This window comes from Argentina silus (assembly GCF_951799395.1).
Source record: "Argentina silus genome assembly, chromosome: 11".
Taxonomy (NCBI): Eukaryota; Metazoa; Chordata; class Actinopteri; order Argentiniformes; family Argentinidae; genus Argentina; species Argentina silus.
This window is the reverse complement of record NC_139665.1, coordinates 13,616,351-13,635,995: the sequence shown is the minus strand read 5'-3', so window position 1 is coordinate 13,635,995 and position 19,645 is coordinate 13,616,351. Positions and strand designations below refer to the sequence as shown.

At 44.9% G+C, this 19,645-nt stretch overlaps 1 protein-coding gene across 1 annotated transcript in view; it reads left to right on the top strand.

The window, feature by feature from the left end:
* Nucleotides 1–2,774: 2,774 nt before the first annotated feature.
* The window catches only part of plch1 (phospholipase C, eta 1), a gene marked incomplete at both ends in the record, with an annotated part of 57,074 nt that continues 40,203 nt past the window's right edge, over nt 2,775–19,645 (top strand). Inside the window, one exon of the mRNA XM_083681180.1 lies at nt 2,775–2,853. Within this exon, the coding sequence (XP_083537306.1) occupies nt 2,775–2,853 (79 nt within the window). The remainder of the gene's footprint in view (nt 2,854–19,645) is intronic.

Here is a 19,645-nt window from a genome sequence, read left to right as displayed (position 1 = left end):
GGACATGCAGGGTAACTGGTAGGGGGGCATTACTCTCACAGTACCCTGGGTTCCCTCTGGGTTGGGGACCCTCCCATGGCTGAGCAGGCTGCTCGGGTTACAGAGACAGGAGAACAGGCATGTTCACATTACTGCAACATCACACACACACACACACACACACACACACACACACAAAGGCGCATGCAGGCATACACACACACACACACACACACACACACACACACACACACACACACACACACACACACACACACACACAAACACAGCATGACAGTAATAATGACAATTTTTAACACCTTGGCCAAGCCACACTGTGCGTCTGAGAAACAGCCATTATCTGTAGATAATGGAGACTATACATTATACTGTAGTCCAGCTCACAAGACTTTGACTGTACACAGCAGATTCATATTAAGGTCTTATATAGACTGTATATAGAACCTGACGTATTATATGTATCCATATGTAAGAGAGAAGAGTTAGAGAGAGAGGGGGGGGGGGTATATATATGCATGCAGTGCATTTCCTCTAGCCAATCTCTCAAGCCAGCTGTGTTGCCTCCCACGATTTGCATAAGTGCACTTGGTGTCTGTATTCTATAGATGTAACAGGAGGTCTGTGTATGTGCATGAAATCCGCCGATCATTATTCCTCTGAGTCTCCTCCTCTGATTCCTCCATTTCATTCTGAGTTCCTCCTACCCCTAAGAGAGTGTCTGTCCGTAGAAATGTTTTTCTCTCCCTTCTCTCCCTTCTCAGAAGCTTGATTCGTTGTTTCCACGCGTATCTAGGCATTAGCTGGTACGGAGGCTCGGGACTACTCCCTCCTGGATCACTCTGAACCTACAGCACCTCCAGCTACCAGCACCCACACCTCTTTGTTTCTGTTGTTCATACAGAGGTTTAGGCGTTTGATCAGGTGGTTGGAACTCTGCAAAAGTGCTGTGTGTAGAAATGTAACATCAGAGAGCAGACACAGATTGTAGAGAATAATTGTTTCTACAATTCTTATCGAACTTTACATTGGTGACGATTCCACGCTACTGAATGTTCCATGTGGGAATGCACCAGCTCACTAAAAGCTAAAGGCATTCGCTTGCGGAGCTGTGAAACAAATTCTTAGGTCTCATACCTTTTGGTTTGTTCTTTTTTATTTCTATTTTCTGTTTGTTAGATATTTCAAGTGTATTGTTTTCCCCTGTTTTGTATACTCTAGTTCTCCCCCTGATGTTGAGGGTGGATTTTGGGAAGGGTATATGATCCTAGATCTGTTGTAACAAGCAACTACCTCAAGCATTTCCTACTCAATTAACAACTCAGAGAGAGCTCAAAAAAAGTAAGGAGTGTGTGTGTGTGTGTGTGTGTGTGAAACAAGCATGGTGGTGAACCCAACTCAGTTACAATTGGCATGGTGATTCGCTGGCAGCTCTCTGAGATAAGAGGGTTCTATGTGATGTGAGAAAGCAACAGGCGTTTGGAGAAAACATGTTCACCCCCTAGAGCCACAGATTTAACCTTTGACCCTTAAACCCTGGTCCCCTTTAAATCTGCTGAAACCAGACATCTCGTCAAGTCAGAGGCTTCGAGCCCTTTACGGAACCTTTTCCTGGAGTGCGTGTGTGTGTGTGTGTGTGTGTGTGGGCGCGTGCGTGCGTGCGTGCGGACAGAGCTAGTAAATCACAGGGAGATGGACAAGGAACAGGTGGGAAAAACAGAAGTGAAGGGGAGGAGGGCAGAGCAGCAGAAGAGAAAAACAGAGGTGAAGGAGAGGTGAAGAGATGAAAGCTGAGAGGGGACGGAGAGGAAGAGACCGAAGGCTTCGAGGGAGCAATGGAAAAACAGAGAGGTGTGAGGGGTTAGGGAGAGGAGAACCGAAGGATATGAAAGAGAGGAAGAGGGAGAGAATCTGACAAACAGATAGGAGTGAAAATGTGTTAATCCTAATCGTGAGTGAAAGGGTGATTGAGGAGGTGAGGAAGAAGAGAGTAGAGTCTTGAGAGTCTCGAGGGGGAGTTATTTAGAGGAGTTTTGAGGTGGTTTGGGGTTGGTGAAAAGTGAGAGGTCTTTACCTTGGGTTACAGCTTCATCAAGACAGCCCCAGGAAAGAGACGTGACTTCTGAAAATGTGAAAAGTGCAAGCATCCTCGGGCTGTACAGGGGTGCTTGAATAGGGTTTCAGAGAATAGCTACACAGAGTGCGTGTGCCATAATGAGGGACTGAGTCTCCCTCATCTCCTTCAGTGAACCTATATTACACACACTCTCAGATTGACTAGGTATTTTCTCACTTTCAGTTAGAGAACCTGTGTGACGACATGACAAGAAAAAAACATCACAATGTTTCCCATGTATACGTCAATTTGAAGTGTTTTCAGGGCAGATTGCTGTAATTTTGTACGGCTCCTTCTTGCCCTGCTGTTAGCTCGTCATCACTATAATCAGTGTTCTACCAGTCGTGAGCCGCCCGACTGTCCATTTTAATCAAGAGTCTTTGTTTTCTCTCGTCAGCCCCCCCCCCCCCTCCCCCCCCCAGGTCAGTCATGTTTTATTCAACAGAAACCATAGTTATCACCTTGCTGAATGTCTCCTCAAAATGTACTTATCTTTGACTTTGACCTTCACTGTGCTCGTAGCCTGCAGTTGTAATGTGTTAATCAGTGCAAGCGGAAAATGTGCCAAATCAAAATGGTGTGAACAGAATGCTCACAAGACATTGCTCTCTGCTCTCCTCCTGCGTAGGTTTCTCTCCCTCCCCTCTGTCATCCCTCCATCATGAGTGCCTGGGTTGTGAACAGGAAAGGCGGGCCGCAATACTGCCGCCACTTCCTGACAGACAACAGCATCTTTCATGGTGAGTGCCATTTGGTCCATTATGGATTGTGGATATTTTGTGTCATATTGGCTTGTTGTATTTACCTTGAACGGACACCAGGGGGAGACACACCTCAGCTGTTGTGGCAGTGTTGCCGTCAATACCTCTATCGTACAACAACAGTGCAAGACACAGCCAAGAGTCATTATACCCGCCCATCATCATTTAAATTACCATTAAGATATACAAAGAAATAAAATATATTAATCTACCATTTAACAGCAAATATACCAGGTGTAAGAGGTGTGTTATTACTTATGGCCACAGATTGAATTGCTCTATGGACAACAATATTTGCTAATTATTGTTGCTAATGCTAATGTTAACCTTAACCACTCGAAGTGAATACCTAATACAGCCTAACCACCACGGAGATCATATAAAGATTAACTTCTTAAGTAAGTCACACAAATTCACTTGCCCTTACATAGCTTGTCTGCTGGGACCATACAGTACCAGTCAAAAGTTTGGACACACCTTGCCTGGTTTGTTTAACACTTTTTTGTTTATTACATAATTCCATACAGTTTGTGTTCCTTCATAGTTTTGATGTCTTCAATATTAATCTACAGTGTAGAAAATAATACAAATAAAGAAAAACCACTGAATGAGAAGGTGTGTCCAAACATTTCACTGGTACTGTATATATTGAAATGTATGCACTCACTGCAATGTAAGTTGCTTTGGATAAAAGCGTCAGCTAAATGGCGTATATTATTAATATTATAATATCTTCAGTGTCTGCAACAAAATGTTTACTTTCGTCTTTTTCTCTGGTGTCATCAAGCATTTACCCACCTTTTGTTCTACCACTATGTCCATGTGCAGTATGTGTAGAATAAGCAGCAACAAGCTGAGTAGCAAGCACAGATGAGATTACATTGTCGTGTTGTTGGAACATAAAGCTACATACAACATATCTATTTCAACGAAGATGGGTATGAATTGTGTGTGTTTGTGTTTGGCTCACTAGAAAGTATTGTTTATGCTTTTAAAGGTAGACTTGTAATATCCAGTTGTGTGTGTGAGTACGTGTGTGTGTCTCTCTCTCTCTCTGTGTTTTGTGTGTGTGTGTGTCTCTCTCTCTCTCTCTGTGTTTTGTGTGTGTGTGTGTACGTATGTGTGACTCTCTCTGTGTGTGTGTGTGTGTGTGTGTGTTTCTCTCTCTCTCTCTGTGTTTTGTGTGTGTGAACATGTGTGTGTGTGTCTCTCTCTTTCTCTCTGTGTTTTCTGCGTGTGTGTGTGTGTGTGTGTGTGTGTGTCTGTGTGTCCCCGTGTCCCCGTGTCTCTCTCTGTGTTTTGTGTGTGTGTGTGTACGTATGTGTGACTCTCTCTGTGTGTGTGTGTGTGTTTCTCTCTCTCTCTCTGTGTTTTGTGTGTGTGAACATGTGTGTGTGTGTCTCTCTCTTTCTCTCTGTGTTTTCTGCGTGTGTGTGTGTGTGTGTGTGTGTGTGTGTCTGTGTGTCCCCGTGTCTCTCTCTGTGTTTTGTGTGTGTGTGTCTGTGTGTGTGTGTTGAACAGCGAGTTTGGTGGAGCATCATCTTATTTTAGCCCTCAGACTATGCCCTCACCGCAGGAGATGGATTGACCTAACTGCCATGCATGCTCACACAGTCCTGTTACTCACTCTCTCTTTCTCTTCCTTCTGCTCTCTCCCCTCTTATTCATCCTCCTTTCCCCTCCACTCCTCCTTTCCCCTCCACTCCTCCTTTCCCCTCCACTCCTCCTTTCCTTCCACCTCTGGTTCCTCATCGCCTCCTCTTATATTCCTCCTCTCCCATTGCTCTACTGTCTGCCCTCCTCTACTCAGATCTTTCTCCTTTATTTTCCCCCTTTTATCTCCGGTTTGCTCCTTATCCTCCCTTCTATTTTCCTCTCTATTTTCAATTCTCCATTCACCTACAGTCTTTCCTCTGACCTTGCTCACCCTATCTTAACCCTCTACTGCCCGCCTTTAAATCTCCTCTAAATCTTTCTTTACATTTTTACCCCTAACGTCTTTCCCCTCCTCCCCTCCACAGTCATCTCCCCTTCATACAACCCCCCCCACCCACACACCCTGGTGGTTCGTTTGTATTCGGGTGGAGGACATTCATCACACAGTTAGCGGGTAAAAAGGAGGAAAGGGAAGGAGGAAAGGGGGAGAGAGAGATTTCCTGATGAAGGCTGGTAGAGACCTGGAGCGTTTGACACCTACATAAAGGGAGGCAATGACTGGAAACAGCTCACACACGGCGGACACGTGCACACACGTGTGTGTATGTGTGTGCGTGCCTGCCTGCCTGCCTGCGCACGTGTGTGTGTGTGTGTGTGTTTGAGTCTGCTTCAATCTAGTATTAATCTGCTCTAATCTGGCCCATCAGACATGATGCCTCAGAGACACACTAGCTGGGTAAGTGCCAGATAGACCAACGGTTCATTAGGGAAATTACTTTTAGTCAGGGAAACAAACAGCTCCCTCTTACAATCAGACACATACACACACACAAACATGTATGCACACGCAGACAAACAGGCATAAATGATTCTGTTAAACACTGTCAGTGACACTAAAGACATTATCATCTGTTAATAGCTGTTAGACAACTGATGTTTAAACCATTTGCACCACTTGTTTGTTCTCTCTCTCTCTCTCTCTCTCTCTATCTGTCTCTCAGCATTTAAATTCAAGTCTCCAACATCTGTCAGGAAATAAAGCCTCATGAAATATGAGTGATAAGCTGCGTCTGCTCTTTGCCTCCTTAACAGGACCCTTCTGCATACTAATCTCTGTGTGTCTGTGTGTGTGTGTCTGTGTGTGTCAGAGAGAGAGAAGGGGGGGGGGGGGGTTAAACCGTTAGTTAAAGAGCAACTGATTTGCAGTTCATATGGCTATGTTGTGCCAGTCTGATTAAGGATTTTCATAAATGTATATTTTTCGTATTATAAGTATTATCACGCGCCCCGGGCAGAAATATATGAGATTTTGGGTGGGGAGTACACCTTTCCTCACGTAATTTCCTATATGATATGCAATTAAAGACTTGGCTTCAGGAAATCATCACGTTGTTATTTTTATGATGGTCGCTCAAGCGGTTAATAGAAGATACACTCAGCTGAACTCAGTTCAGGGCCTGAAGTGTGCTTAAAAATGTTGTTCGAAAGGAGAGAGCATTTACAGTAGCGCCGTCAACGAATTACCAAACGTGTTTCTTCACGTGTCATCACATTTTGTTGGCGTGTTGCACGGCTGAACCCAATATATCGATAATCGTCAATTTACACCGTCTTGCAGGTATTAATTATTATTAACGGACCCGTAGCAATCAGTGCCATTCGTCGACAGAGGAAAAATAGACTACTTGCCATTTTGCGCAGTGAAGCGCAGGGTTTTGCAGTCAGTGAAATAGAATAGAATGTTGGAAATGTAGCTGTGGCATAATGACACGTGATAATAATACCCTCTTGTGAGAAGGAGAGAGAGAGAGACCTCTTGTGAGATGTTACAACACAACTGCACTCAATACTCTTTGAATTGAATCACCTCAAAGACAGAGAGAGACAGACAGAGAGAGAGCGAGAGACAGAGAGAGACAGACACACACACAGAGAGAGAAGTAGGTCAAATCATAAACCTCGTCTCGGGACCTGATATCCCCGCCAGAAGTCCGGCGCCTGCTCCCCACGTCAGAGCCGGTGACATGAACGCTAACAACAATGTTTTCTCAACAAAACAAAAACTTTACATTTTCTCCCACATAAGATTCTATTAGTCTAGAACTCAGGGGTTTACATTTAAAAAAACAAACAAAAAACATGCTACAGAATAACACACAGCGTACAAAGTGGGTGCTACGAATGGTGTGCCCCCCGCCATTCTAACGCTTCAGCATCAGTTATGTCCCTCACTCACTCGGCTGTAGTCTAATATAAGCTATGCGCTTATGACACTTCCTCTCTAGGCTTGTCCTATGGATATCGCGCGTCATTTGTGGAAAAAATCAGCTTATCGCCCGCCGTCTTCCCCCTGGCGCGAGGGGTGAGAGGATTGTCAACTCATCCACCGACGCTACAAACTCTCCTCACACACAGGAGTGAGCGAGAGACACGCGCGCGCGTGTGCGCGTGTGTGTGTGTGTGTGTGTGTGTGTGAGAGAGAGAGAAAGAGAGGGGTTCGCTCACAGTTACACGTTGGCTTGCGCGCTGACTGGATATACAGACAGCTTCTTAGGAGCGGTGTGTGTGGTGTCACGGGGTCGTTCGGTGACTACGTGGATACTACCTGTAAGCGTAGTTTGGACCAACCGTGAACGTTGGAGCGGCGGGGGAAATTTCGTTGCGTCTGATGGCATTCTAGGCAGCATCCCGTCAACTAGGGAACAATAGAACGGGAAGGATATCCAAAGTGGATGGGGAGGATTCCGTGAGACCGTTACGCCAAAAAAATACCTTGTTCCTTTCCTCTCCAGAGAGGGATTTGGTTAAAGATATGCAAACACGAAATTCGAGCTAAATGGCAGAAGTTGAAGTGACCAAAAGCCTCACTTTTGAGAGGGGTAAGTTATGATGATGCTTGGACGCCTGTTTTAGCTTCTTTAGGTCACTTGGAGACTTGGTTCATTGCAAGTCTTAGGGCGTCTGCTACAGGATTGAAATGAGCTGGGCTACTTTAATTACTCAATACAATGACACACTATCAACAGTGATAATTGTTTTGTGTGATAGGATATCTGTGCCATGTCCCTATGCATTTGACATGGGAAATGTAACATAAATCGAAGATAAACTCATCCGTTTCAAGTGTTTCACTACAACAGCTCTCTTTTTAATTATGACTTATAGTCTAGAATGATTGTCGGAAAAACATTCAGTTTGGAAGTGTTCTTGGGAGATGAGCGGTTTGCTGTAGAACCGTAGAACGCACGCACGCAGGCACGCAGGCACGCACGCCCACTCGTCTCCTCTTCTCCGTTGGCGAGGCGGCGCGAGCTGGTGAGAGTCGAGCGCTCGCGGGGAGCTGTCCATTGTGCTGAAACAGATTGGAACGCAGTCTGTTTCTGTCGCGAGGGGGCAAAAAAAAAAAAAAAAAGCCGCTTTCCCACTCTTACAGCATCTGACAGTTGGGATGCGCGCTCGCAGCCCATTCGTTCTGCTAATGTTATTGAATCAGATTGTGTTATGTCAGAATCCACTAATATACAAAGCCAATGCAATCCCAACTGTCATGGCATCCATTGGATTAAAAAGCGGTTTCTCATATAGCCTACATAACACATGAGATTAACAAGGCAATATGCTTGTGGTTGTGGTATAGGCTACTTGTAGTTGCAACACAAGTATTCCCCCCCCCCCCCAACCAATAGGCCTATTTGTTTAGACTGGTTCTCACCATATTTCAGGTGTGCTTTGTCAGAACATTACAGTCCATTCTTTAATAAGCTCCATCTGTTGTTTTCTCACGCCAAGGGAGGAGGTGTCATCTTTATTGGACCCTAGAGGCCATGTCTAGTGTTGATGGATAGCCACCAGCATTTCATAACGGTTGTTATCACATAGTGTTTGACGGGTGACAAACAGCGGTGGGTGCTTTGTAAACGGCCGCCTGGCTTTAACGCTCTGCCTGCACCTTTCGGGAGGAGGGGGGCGGGGGGTTGGTCTGTGTAAATACTGGCCTAAATATCTCTGTCTCGCCTACTGTATAAATACACCTGTCCACACACAGCTAGGTTAATAGAATATGGTTAGGTAGACAACTGAAAAATCAGGAGTCGTTGAAATTAATTTAGAAATTAAGCACTCGTCATTTAGCATGGTCAATGTTTGTGTTAATGGTGGTTGCTTGAACTCTTGTCCATTTTCCAGAGCAAGACAAGTGAGATTTGTGCAAGTTTAGGAGACAGGACTCCACTGCAGCCAGTGCAGCCCAAACAATCTGTCCGATGTGATGCACACTTCACTGACTATATATTAAATATCATTGTAAAACTAAATAAACATGCAACATGAACTAAGATTTCCAGTGGTCTTAGTTTTTGTTTTTTTTACCGATCCAGTACCAGCTCCTGTGTCAGAGCAGCTGGTAGTACAGTACTTCAGTAGCTAGCTTAACTAGCCGACTTGCATCTGCTGAAACTTAGCTGGCCAACAAAGTTACTTTAAATGATGATTGAAAGGTATGATTATCATTGTGTTATAAATAGTTACCCAGCAAGCCAGAAAGCGAACTGCATATTGGAGCTGAGTGTTTGAGCGCAGACCTGAGACTAATTTATTGCTGTTGCTCTAACTTGCTGGCATTCTGTGTCTGATTCCTGGCAATAAATGAAGAGGTTTTTTTTGTCCCTGCAAAGGACAATAATAGCTTCACAGAGGAGAAAAAAACCTGAAACACCCTCAAAACCTGTGGTCGAAGACTAGTCAACAGTATAATTGCAAACGAAGATATAGATAACAATATAGATAACAATACCTTACTTAGCATACTTTACTGTACTATGCTAACCATTGGACCACGGTGTGTACTTCATCCACCGTGATTCCAATTAGACGTTTTTGTGAAACACGGGGCTCTGCAATTGGCTTCTCTGTTGATCATTGCTAACGAAGGTCTCGGGCGAGCCAAACACAGGGTACTTGCAAGCAATGGTCAGCCCCCAAACCCCTGCCTGATCACTCCACTCTTCCACCTCGGCTGGCCGCCTGGCACTGCCGCCACTACGTGGTCACAGCTTTTCACTGTCCTGGCCCCCCGCTGGTGGAACGAGCTTCCCAATGCTGTCATGACTACAGAGTCACTACCTATCTTCCGCCGTAGATTGAAGACCCGTCTCTTCAGGCTACATCTTAACTGTCCCTCCTAAAGACCGCTTCATCCCTCTTACCCCCCTGTGCAAAAAAGAAAAAAATCTTCCTTTCTTCTCGCATTGTGACTGCCAATAGCCCCTGGTCCTAAACATAGATTACTTTTTCTTATGATGACTGATGGATAGATGATTCACTCACTAAGACAAATGTATTTGTTGTAAGTCGCTTTGGATAAAGGCGTCTGCTAAATGCCATAAATGTAAATGTAACAATCCTGAAGTCTCTGTCTGCAGTCTTACTCTCCTGGTGCTTGTCTCTGCCAGCGATCACAGCAAGTATCCCATAATCTTTTAACATCTTGGTTTGATCCTCCATGATCGACACCAAAGGACATAACACTAGTGAAATTGGATTGTCTGGCCATTGACGGTGGTGGTCTTCGCCTGACACGGAGCACAGTGTTGGCGATGCCTAGTAGATTAAGCTTTTGCCATAACCCGTTGGCAAGCAAGCACAAACGTCTCGTTTGGAGACTAGTTTTCTCAAACAAATCCTCTGTACATCATATTGATGTTACTGCATGTAGTTTGCACAGCCACACACATTGACAGAACTGCATCATACACTTCTTCTGAAATGTCCATGTTGCAGAGTAATATAATATAATATATGCCATTTAGCTGACGCTGTTATGCAAAGCAACTTACATTGAAGTGAGTGCATAGATTTCAGTATATATAGTCCCAGTGGGAATCAAACCCACAACCTGAGCCACAGAGGACCAACTGAGCCACAGAGGACCACCACAGAGTAGGCAAGCACATAGCAGTGCTGAACGTAAACAGGGGGGAGGGATAGTGGGGGTGGGGCTCTCAAGCTCTCCAGTCGTACTGGTGTTGGTCTTGCTGTTGTCTGTCAGCAATGTTACTGTGTACCAGCTGGTACGCTTCAGTCAAGGTGTTGTGGTGTTTTTGTTGCCAACCTTCCAGTGTGTGACTATGAGTGGGGGGGTTTCACGCCTAGGGCTACATCAACTGCTAGATCAACTCACAACAAAATGTTTCGGCTAAGTATTTTTAACCCGGTTAACCTGGTTGCACTGTGTAGTGTTGTTGTCAGCTTGGAGCAGGATGGGAAGCTTGTCGGGCCATTGTGGCTGAGCGTTCTCTGTGAGGGAAGCTCGCAGGGATAATCAGGTCTGGCTAAAGTGTTCTCACGCACTATTCCCCTGTGGGTAGTATGGGGTGGTGCAGCTCGTAAAGGGTACACAACTGCCCCAGAAGGGAGGATTCAAAAGATGCGCTGACAGCATTCGTTCTGGGCAACCAAAGGTCTGTATCAGGCCATCGTACTGCTGACTGGTCTTTGGTGGGAACGGCTAAGGTATACCTGGAGAAGAAGTCGGCTATGACTAAGATGTACTGTAAGGGTATTGGTCGGCTTGTCCACCAAGGGACAAGTTTCAAACCACGGTCCTGCAGGCCATCTGTTTTCTTGACCAATACCACAAGACCAGCCCAAGCTCTCTGGGGCAACCTGAGGCTGGCTACAGCCTCTGCAACATTGTGGGCGTTTCTGCCTTCTGATGTTCCTGAGACATGTCTAAGCAGTGTGTTTCTTAGTGGGAACATAACTTACAGGTTCTAGGATCCCATGACAAATACAACTAGTACAGGTAGTACAATCAGGAAAAGGACCTTTATTAAACAGCAACAGAGTACAATAAAACATTTATTGTGGGACTAAAATCGGAAAGGACTTCCTGAATAGTGTGCAGTCTATTCATACTACATGAAATGGTAAATCTAGCGTGATATCTCGGCATTGTATACATGCTCAATTTCAGTAAATATCACATCCTGCAAAATGTTCTAATCTTGCATACTGAAAACACCTACTAAATTGGTCGCAGTATGAGCATTCAGACACAGCCTTGGCCTTTGTTATCAAAACCATGTAGGCCCACCTGTATGTTAGTGGATGTTCAACTCTTCGCCCCCAGACTGCAGAATAATAATATCTGCCTTTCATGCTGCCTCTGCCCCCATGCTGTCCACAGTTAGGTGCATCCCCCACTCCTAGATAGCAGTAACAAACTGCCATGCATCCTGCAGTGTGTGTTGGTGTGTTCCTTTCTTTTGAATGCGTGAGTGTACTCATATTTCCACCCCCTTTGGAGTCTGCACCTGTCTACAATGAGGTGAAACCCATATCTTATCGCTGCATATTGTAATTTTGGCATCATATTCACCTCTTTCTTAAGTGTGTGTGTGTGCGTGTGTGTGTGCGCGCACGCGTGTGTGTGTGAAGAACAAGTGTCGCTAATCCCCTCCACATGGAGGAAATGGCTTTTTCATGTAAAATGTGTTTTTCTTCCCGCCTTTCCTCCTCTCCTGATGGTGATGAATCTCAGCTCTCTTTCTCTCTCTCTCTCTCTCGCATGCACACACACACACACACACACACACACACACACACACACACACACACACACACACACACACACACACACACACACCCTGCTCCAGGGCAAAGTAGCTGATAGAGGCCAACAGAGGGAATATGCTCTCATCTTAGCTCCTTCTCCTCTTTATACCATATCTTGTATTGTCCCCTCTTCCACTACTCCTCTCCTCTCCTCTCCTCTCCTCTCCTCTCCTCTCCTCTCCTCACCTCTTGTGTCCTCAGCAGTGAATTGATCCTATTTGCATTTCATTGTCCAATCCACAGAAATAATTGTCTTCGCATTTTCTGTTTATTCCGTGTGTGTATTGATGATAGGATTGCACATTCGGTCTATGCAAAGCCTTTGGGTTAGGGTTGGGATAGGATATCGGGCTATGCATTATGGAAAGGTGTCGAGAGGCTGAGATGCTATCAGGTATGCATGTGATGTCTGTGTTTGTGTGTTAATGCATTCAGCCTTGAGCCGTATGTGTGTGTATGCGTGAGCGCACATGTATGTATCAATTCCCCCTGGCTTTTTCTTCAACTGCATTAAATCAACTCCAAAGCATTTCTTGGTTTTTAAAAGCCACCCAGTACCTTAGTCAAATCATAGGCTACTTAGTAGTTATGCAACCACAACTAACAGAACTCTCCCCTGTGCTAATATAAAGTAAAACGCTGGCTAAGACTCCTCGTGGCCAATCACTGTGAAGTTTGGTAAATCACACAGTTAGCATGGGAGCCTAGCTTTGCTCCCAGAGATATCTCTACCCACATCACACCCAACCCAGCTTTGGGAGGAGGGAAAGGTAGTAAAAAAGGCAAGAGCTAAGGAAATATTGGAGCGCTGGAGCATGTGCGCACACACACACACACACCTCCCTTCCCTTCCCTTCCCTCACGGTTCTCCTTTGATGTGAGTGTTGCTATCCCTCTCGGGGAGCCACCAGTACCAGCTCTGGTGAATACATTAAGATGCTGCAGTAGTGTTGTTTATTTTTACTCCAGTGTGCTTCCTCATTCCCCACCCCAGGGGAACCTGAGAATCCACGTGTAGCATTGAACGACGCTGTCAGTGGTCTTAATTAGATGGCAGAGTGAGTTAAGTATGTGTGTTTTTGTTTTTTTTACGCCATTTGTGGGTTGTTTTTCTCTTGTCCTTTTCTGGGAGGGTTTTCATGAGCTTTTAGACCTTTTCTAGGGAGGTTTGGAAACCTGTTTTCTGTGGGGTTTTTTTTATAGACTTTTCCTGTGTACGTTTTATTGATTTTTTTTTCCTAGATTCTTTATCTAATGTACCAGGTTTTGTATCATTGAGGTTTGAATGATCTTTTACAAGGGAGATCTGTCCCAGAAGTAGTAACAAGGATTGACAAATTCATAAACAACAAATTCATAAACATTTCCTTACCCCTTCATCTTGTTGTACCCCATTTTCTGTTTTAAGGCTAGTTTGTTGTCATTCCTTAAAGATGTAGCTTAAGTGTGCCCCAGGGTTCTGTCCTTGGCCCTATGGCTTTTTGCACAAGCCTCATTTGAGTTGACTGGTTTTGAGCCCAAGGGGAAGGCAATCCATTAGTCAGTCTATTATTAATTATGTGGTCACGAGTGATCAATGCTGTTGCTGCCATGTTAACATTTTTTGGTCATCTATAGATTTGTCAATATGGATGATTTGTGTTCTGTATGTGCACAAGTATAGGTGAGTAGTTGTATTTTTATATGTGTGTTCTTTCTAACTCTGTTTCGTTGACCCTCGAGACCTTTCAACGGAGCATATGGATTTGGCTCAAGTGTCAGGGGTCAGTAAATGGCACACCGCCCACCCTGACAGAGACTTTCCTACACATTTAACCAGCGGTCAAAACCCTTCATAGGTCATGCAGCAGAGCAGTGGACTAATTTAATTTCATAAGCCGATAAATGTTCTCCTACTGTGGAAATGGCTGTCCCATCGAACGAGAGGGGGAGGGAAAGAGAGAGACTGAGGATCGTGGTTGATGATAATAATCCTTCTTCTAGCATTGTGACTGCCTATGGCCCCCGGTCTGAGCAGTGATTACTTTATCTTATAATGACTGAGGGATAGATGATTCACTTACTTAAACAAATATATTTGTTGTAAGTCGCTTTGGATAAAAGCGTCTGCTAAATGCCATAAATGTAAATGGGGAGAGGGAGGGTAGGAGGTTGATAGGGGATAGGGAGGGTAGGAGGTTGATAAGGGAGAGGGAGGGTAGGAGGTTGATAGGGGAGAGGGAGGGTAGGAGGTTGATAAGGGAGAGGGAGGGTAGGAGGTTGATAGGGGAGAGGGAGGGTAGGAGGTTGATAGGGGAGAGGGAGGGTAGGAGGTTGATAAGGGAGAGGGAGGGTAGGAGGTTGATAGGGGAGAGGGAGGGTAGGAGGTTGATAGGGGAGAGGGAGGGTAGGAGGTTGATAGGGGAGAGGGTGGTTAGAGGTTGATAGGGGAGAGGGTGGTTAGTGGTTGATAGGGGAGAGGGTGGTTAGAGGTTGATAGGGGAGAGGGTGGTTAGAGGTTGATAGGGGAGAGGGTGGTTAGTGGTTGATAGGGGAGAGGGTGGTTAGAGGTTGATAGGGGAGAGGGTGGTTAGTGGTTGATAGGGGAGAGGGTGGTTAGTGGTTGATGGGGGAGAGGGTGGTTAGTGGTTGATAGGGGAGAGGGTGGTTAGTGGTTGATAGGGGAGAGGGTGGTTAGAGGTTGATAGGGGAGAGGGTGGTTAGAGGTTGATAGGGGAGAGGGTGGTTAGTGGTTGATAGGGGAGAGGGTGGTTAGAGGTTGATAGGGGAGAGGGTGGTTAGTGGTTGATAGGGGAGAGGGTGGTTAGTGGTTGATAGGGGAGAGGGTGGTTAGTGGTTGATAGGGGAGAGGGTGGTTAGTGGTTGATGGGGGAGAGGGAGGGTAGGAGGTTGAAGACGCAATCCAGGGTTTGTTCGGCTCATGATACAATTTAATTCATGCTGCATACACATTTATTCTCAAACAATATGACAGTAAGCTGGCCATTACCAGATATTTTCAGGTACCGAGTCAGCACGCTTTCAGTTCCCAGAAGCGTTTTGTACTGTACTGATAAGTAATTTAAAAAAAGATAACTTTATCTGGCATGGTACAGTAAGCTACCCATATGGAAAAAGGATATCATAATTCCCTGCTCATGCTCTTTTCAATGGAAATGATGGGAAGTAGATAAGTGGAATTCCTCAGTTCAGCTCCTGCTAAAGCGCTGACTAACATCCGATTGAGCTGATCCTAATCTCTTTAACTCCGCCTCTTCCCTCTGTGATTCAGTTGTCTCTAACCAGCCATGTTGGAGGGGACAGAAGGACGGCACAAACTGTGTGAATGGTCCTCTGTGACTCAGTTGGTAGAGCATGGCGCTAACAACGCTTAGGTTGGGGGTTCAATTCCCTCTGGGACCATATATACTGAAAAATGTATGCACTCACTGTAATGTAAGTCGCTTTGGATAAAAGCATCAGCTAAATGGCATATATGAATATGAATATTATTATTATTATATTAATATTAAGTGGTGCATACCATCAAAGAGTAGGCCATCAACAAAAACGTAAACGATGGAGCAACTTCATTTTACTAACTTACATCATATTATTTTTCATTATTATTCATATTATTCATTCATGGTTCTTGATTTTGCTTAGGGTTCTTGAACACACACACACACACACATACACACACACACACACACACACTCTCACAGATCCCTCGTATCCCTGTTATGTCATCGCTCTAATCTTAACCCCTGTTTCCATGCTGACCAATTGAACCCCAGCTTACACACACACACACACACACACACACACACACACACACACATATATACATTATGATACATTATCCATTATGAGCTTTAAATGTACAACAATAACAATACTTCAATGTCTGTAAATACTCATGTTGTTCTGCATGTTACCAACTACACACACAGCTGCACAGGTTCAAAGCAGCTTCAAAGCTTCAGTGAGAGAAGGAGGATGAGGGGGAGGGGTAGGAAAGGGAACAGATGACCAGGAGAGGAATAGAAGGAGGGAATGAGTGTGTGCTTGGCTTGGGGGGGATAGACAGACGAAGAGACAGATGACTAAAGCGCTCGGTTCAGGCTGCCCCAGATGATGTGTGATTGGATGGTTAAATGTAATGGACTGTTTCTGTCGAAGAGGCTTTATTTGTATAGAAGTCTCTCTCATGGACGCCAGTAACCATTAAATGGTTTGAAATCGTAAAACTGAGTCGTGACCACGGTGGGCTTGAGTGTGTGGCATTCGTGGACTGAGCTGAGCTGAGCTGAGCTGAACTCTGCACTCTTGGATTCTATAAGCTAACGACAGGACATGGAGATGTTCTGCGGACCTGTTACACGTTCTTCAAAAGAGAAGTCGGACATGCTCTGCCGTCATGCAGAGCGATCTGTGGTAACTGTGGGGAAACTCTTGGCCCATAGGGTCTACCAACTGGGTGGCAGTGTAGCAGTACCACAGAAATGCATACTGGTGCAGATAGGTGAGTGTGTGTGTGTGTGTGTGTGTTTGTTTGTTTATATTGTATGTATAGAGGGGAGTGGATGTGACTTTCCCCAGATAGAGTGGTTCTCTTAGGCAGGCACCTGTCCTGACTCACAGTCTCCTAATATAATTGCCTATAATTGGCTAGTCTCCTAATATAATTGCCTATAATTGCCTAGTCTCCTAATATAATTGCCGTATACAATACATGTTCCCAATTGCGTTTTCCTGGTTGATGCGTATAACAGATTTTTGGACGATATGTCAACAACTTAACAATACGCTACGTGAGAATAAGTGAATTTGCGTGGCGTACGCAAAAAGCTCATCTTCTAGCTGTATGTGTCAATCAGGATACGCAATTGGGAATGTGTACTGTCGTGTATAGGCTTTATAGACCAGATGTGTGTGTGTGTGTGTGTGTGTGTATAGACAAACATAAAAGCAGTCCTTCTAGCTATTTATAGAACCGGAGTGATGTTTATGTTATGAGAGAGTGAATCTCCCCAGAGAACCTGAATATCACCCTGTTATCTGTTACTGGAACATCTTGTGTTTATGTGTGTGTGTACGTGTGTGTGTGTGTGTGTGTGTGTGTGTGTGTGTGTGTGCGCGCGTGTGCACGCGTGTGCTTATGTTTGTGTCATAAGGATAATGCAGTATGATAAAGTAATCGTGTGTGTGTGTCTGTACAATATGTGTGTATGTTTTAGAAGAGGTTACAATTGTTTGTGTTTGGTGTGTATAGTAATGTGCTGCATAATTTTCTGTGGCTGAATTTGTCTAAGACTGCATGGCATCAAGTGAATGTTATTACATTTGGCACCATGCTGCACTGTAACCTATTTTAAATGAATAAACAAAAACAGCTTAGTTTCCGTTTCAGTTATTTACAACCAAGCTTCTGTGGTCATTCAGTTGTACGTTGCCTTTAAAGCAGAATTGGTTAGGGCAGCTAGCAGGATGCTGCCTTATTGTGTCACATCATGAATATTGTATGGAGGAGCAAGCAGATGTTGCTGAATATGTATGTTTGTAGTTATGAATAAGTTATGATTATAACTAGGATAAAGATCTAGTTGAGGTCAATTCCACTCACAATCCTCACAGAAAATAATGGGGGGAATCTGTTAATGCTACTACCGATGATGATGGGCCTACCCAGAGGTGTGTTCTGCATTATGCGTGTTCTGCCATGTAGTGTGTACGGTGTTCGGACAGTTCTGAGTGGTAGGACAGGCTTTGTTCATTGGACCATCACATCCTCCCTCACTGCCCCAATTATACGGTGTTTGATTTGTCTGAGCCTCTTTGGTACCACACCGCTTTGATGTATGCTCTCTGCTCTACGCCGACACAGATGATGAGGGTGTACTCACACACACACACACACACACACACTCACACTCACACACACACATTAGATTAACACTCTGAAGGTGTTTGTGTGTGTGTGTGTGTGGGGGGGGGGGGGTCAGGGATCTCTATCTAAGACACACACACACTCTCTCGCTCTTCCTTCCACTTTCTCCCTGTCTCTTCCACTCTCTCTCACTCGTTCTCTCTCTTGCCCTCTGCTCCCTCCTCTCTTCGGGGAGAGAGGTCAGGGGAGGGGAGCCAGTGAAATCGGCACATGTTTTATTGAATGTTTTTATGTGTTTTTCTTTTTTTTTGGGTTTGTTTTTCGTTTTCCTCCACCTAGATGAAGCCAGTATTCTTTTTTTTTTTTTTTCTGCTTGTGGTGAGTATTCCTCCCCCGCATCTTGTAAGGTACTGGGACAAGCCATAGCAAGTCACAGTCACTGTCACAGTACGCAGGACCTGGGGTCATAGTGCAAATTTAGACGGCAAAGATGGGGAGGACATCATTGTGAGCTAAACACAGAGGGCAAATAGATGGAGCCTGCATTCACTTTTAATTAAACAAATAATCTGTTTCCCTCTTCTCTGTTCTCTCTCCCTCTCTCTCTCTCTCTCTCTCCTCTCTCCCTCTCTCTCTCTCTCTCTCTCTCCTCTCTCTCTCTCTCTCTCTCTACGCAAGCATATCTTCTATTGTTTCAGCCTCTTACTGTAACACACTTATGCATCTTTTACTTCAAGGGAATTGTGGGAGCATTGTGCGCATGTATAATTCAGAAAAGGCAAACACAGTTTTCTCACACGAGTCTCCGACAAGGTGTCGGTTAATGCCACTAAGAGAGACATATTACAACAACCACATGATACAAGAGAATGGAAATGAGGATTTGATGTAGTTCTCTCTCCACGGCTGTGTTAAAAGGTGTGCGTTGGGTATCGTTGACATGGTCTCCCACGATGACTTAGAAGAAAGAGTGAGGTGAGGTATAGGCCTGTTTGTTTGTTTGTTCAGATCCCCATTAGCTTTCACTTTACCTTCTGGTCCTCTTTCAATTTAGTAAGCTACTGGAATGTTCTAAGTCGTTTCTAAGCACACCGTGATGTAAAGTGTTTCCCATCAACCGTCCCCTGCCGCTTTCGAGAAGGCATACTCACTTAATTATGTGAGTGGCATTGATCATGAAAGGGGCCGAGTCTTAGTATAGGTAAGACTTGGCTTTGGTATAGCTAAGTATAGATTTGGTCTGACCTCTGTTCCTGTAGTGCTGGAGGCAGCCATTGTCACTGGAGACACCACTGCTGACGGAAATAGAAAGCTTCTTCTTGTGCTAGAGACTCTGCCTAGACTCAACCTACATCAAACCGATCAAAATGTCAGGATTTTTCAGTGAGGAGAGAGGGAGAGCAGGTGGTGCGTGTGTGTGCGTGTGTGTGTGCGCGTGTGTGCGCATGCGTGCGCGCGTGTGTGTGTGTGTGTGTGTGCGCACACGTGCGTGTCTGTGCGTGCGTGCGTGTGTGTGGGAGGTGGTTGTTCAGGTATAGATATACTGTATGTATTCTGATTGCGTCCATTACTGTACTCTTGTTATGTAACAAGACATCCGTGGTTGAATGAGCATTGGTGCACTACTGCTTT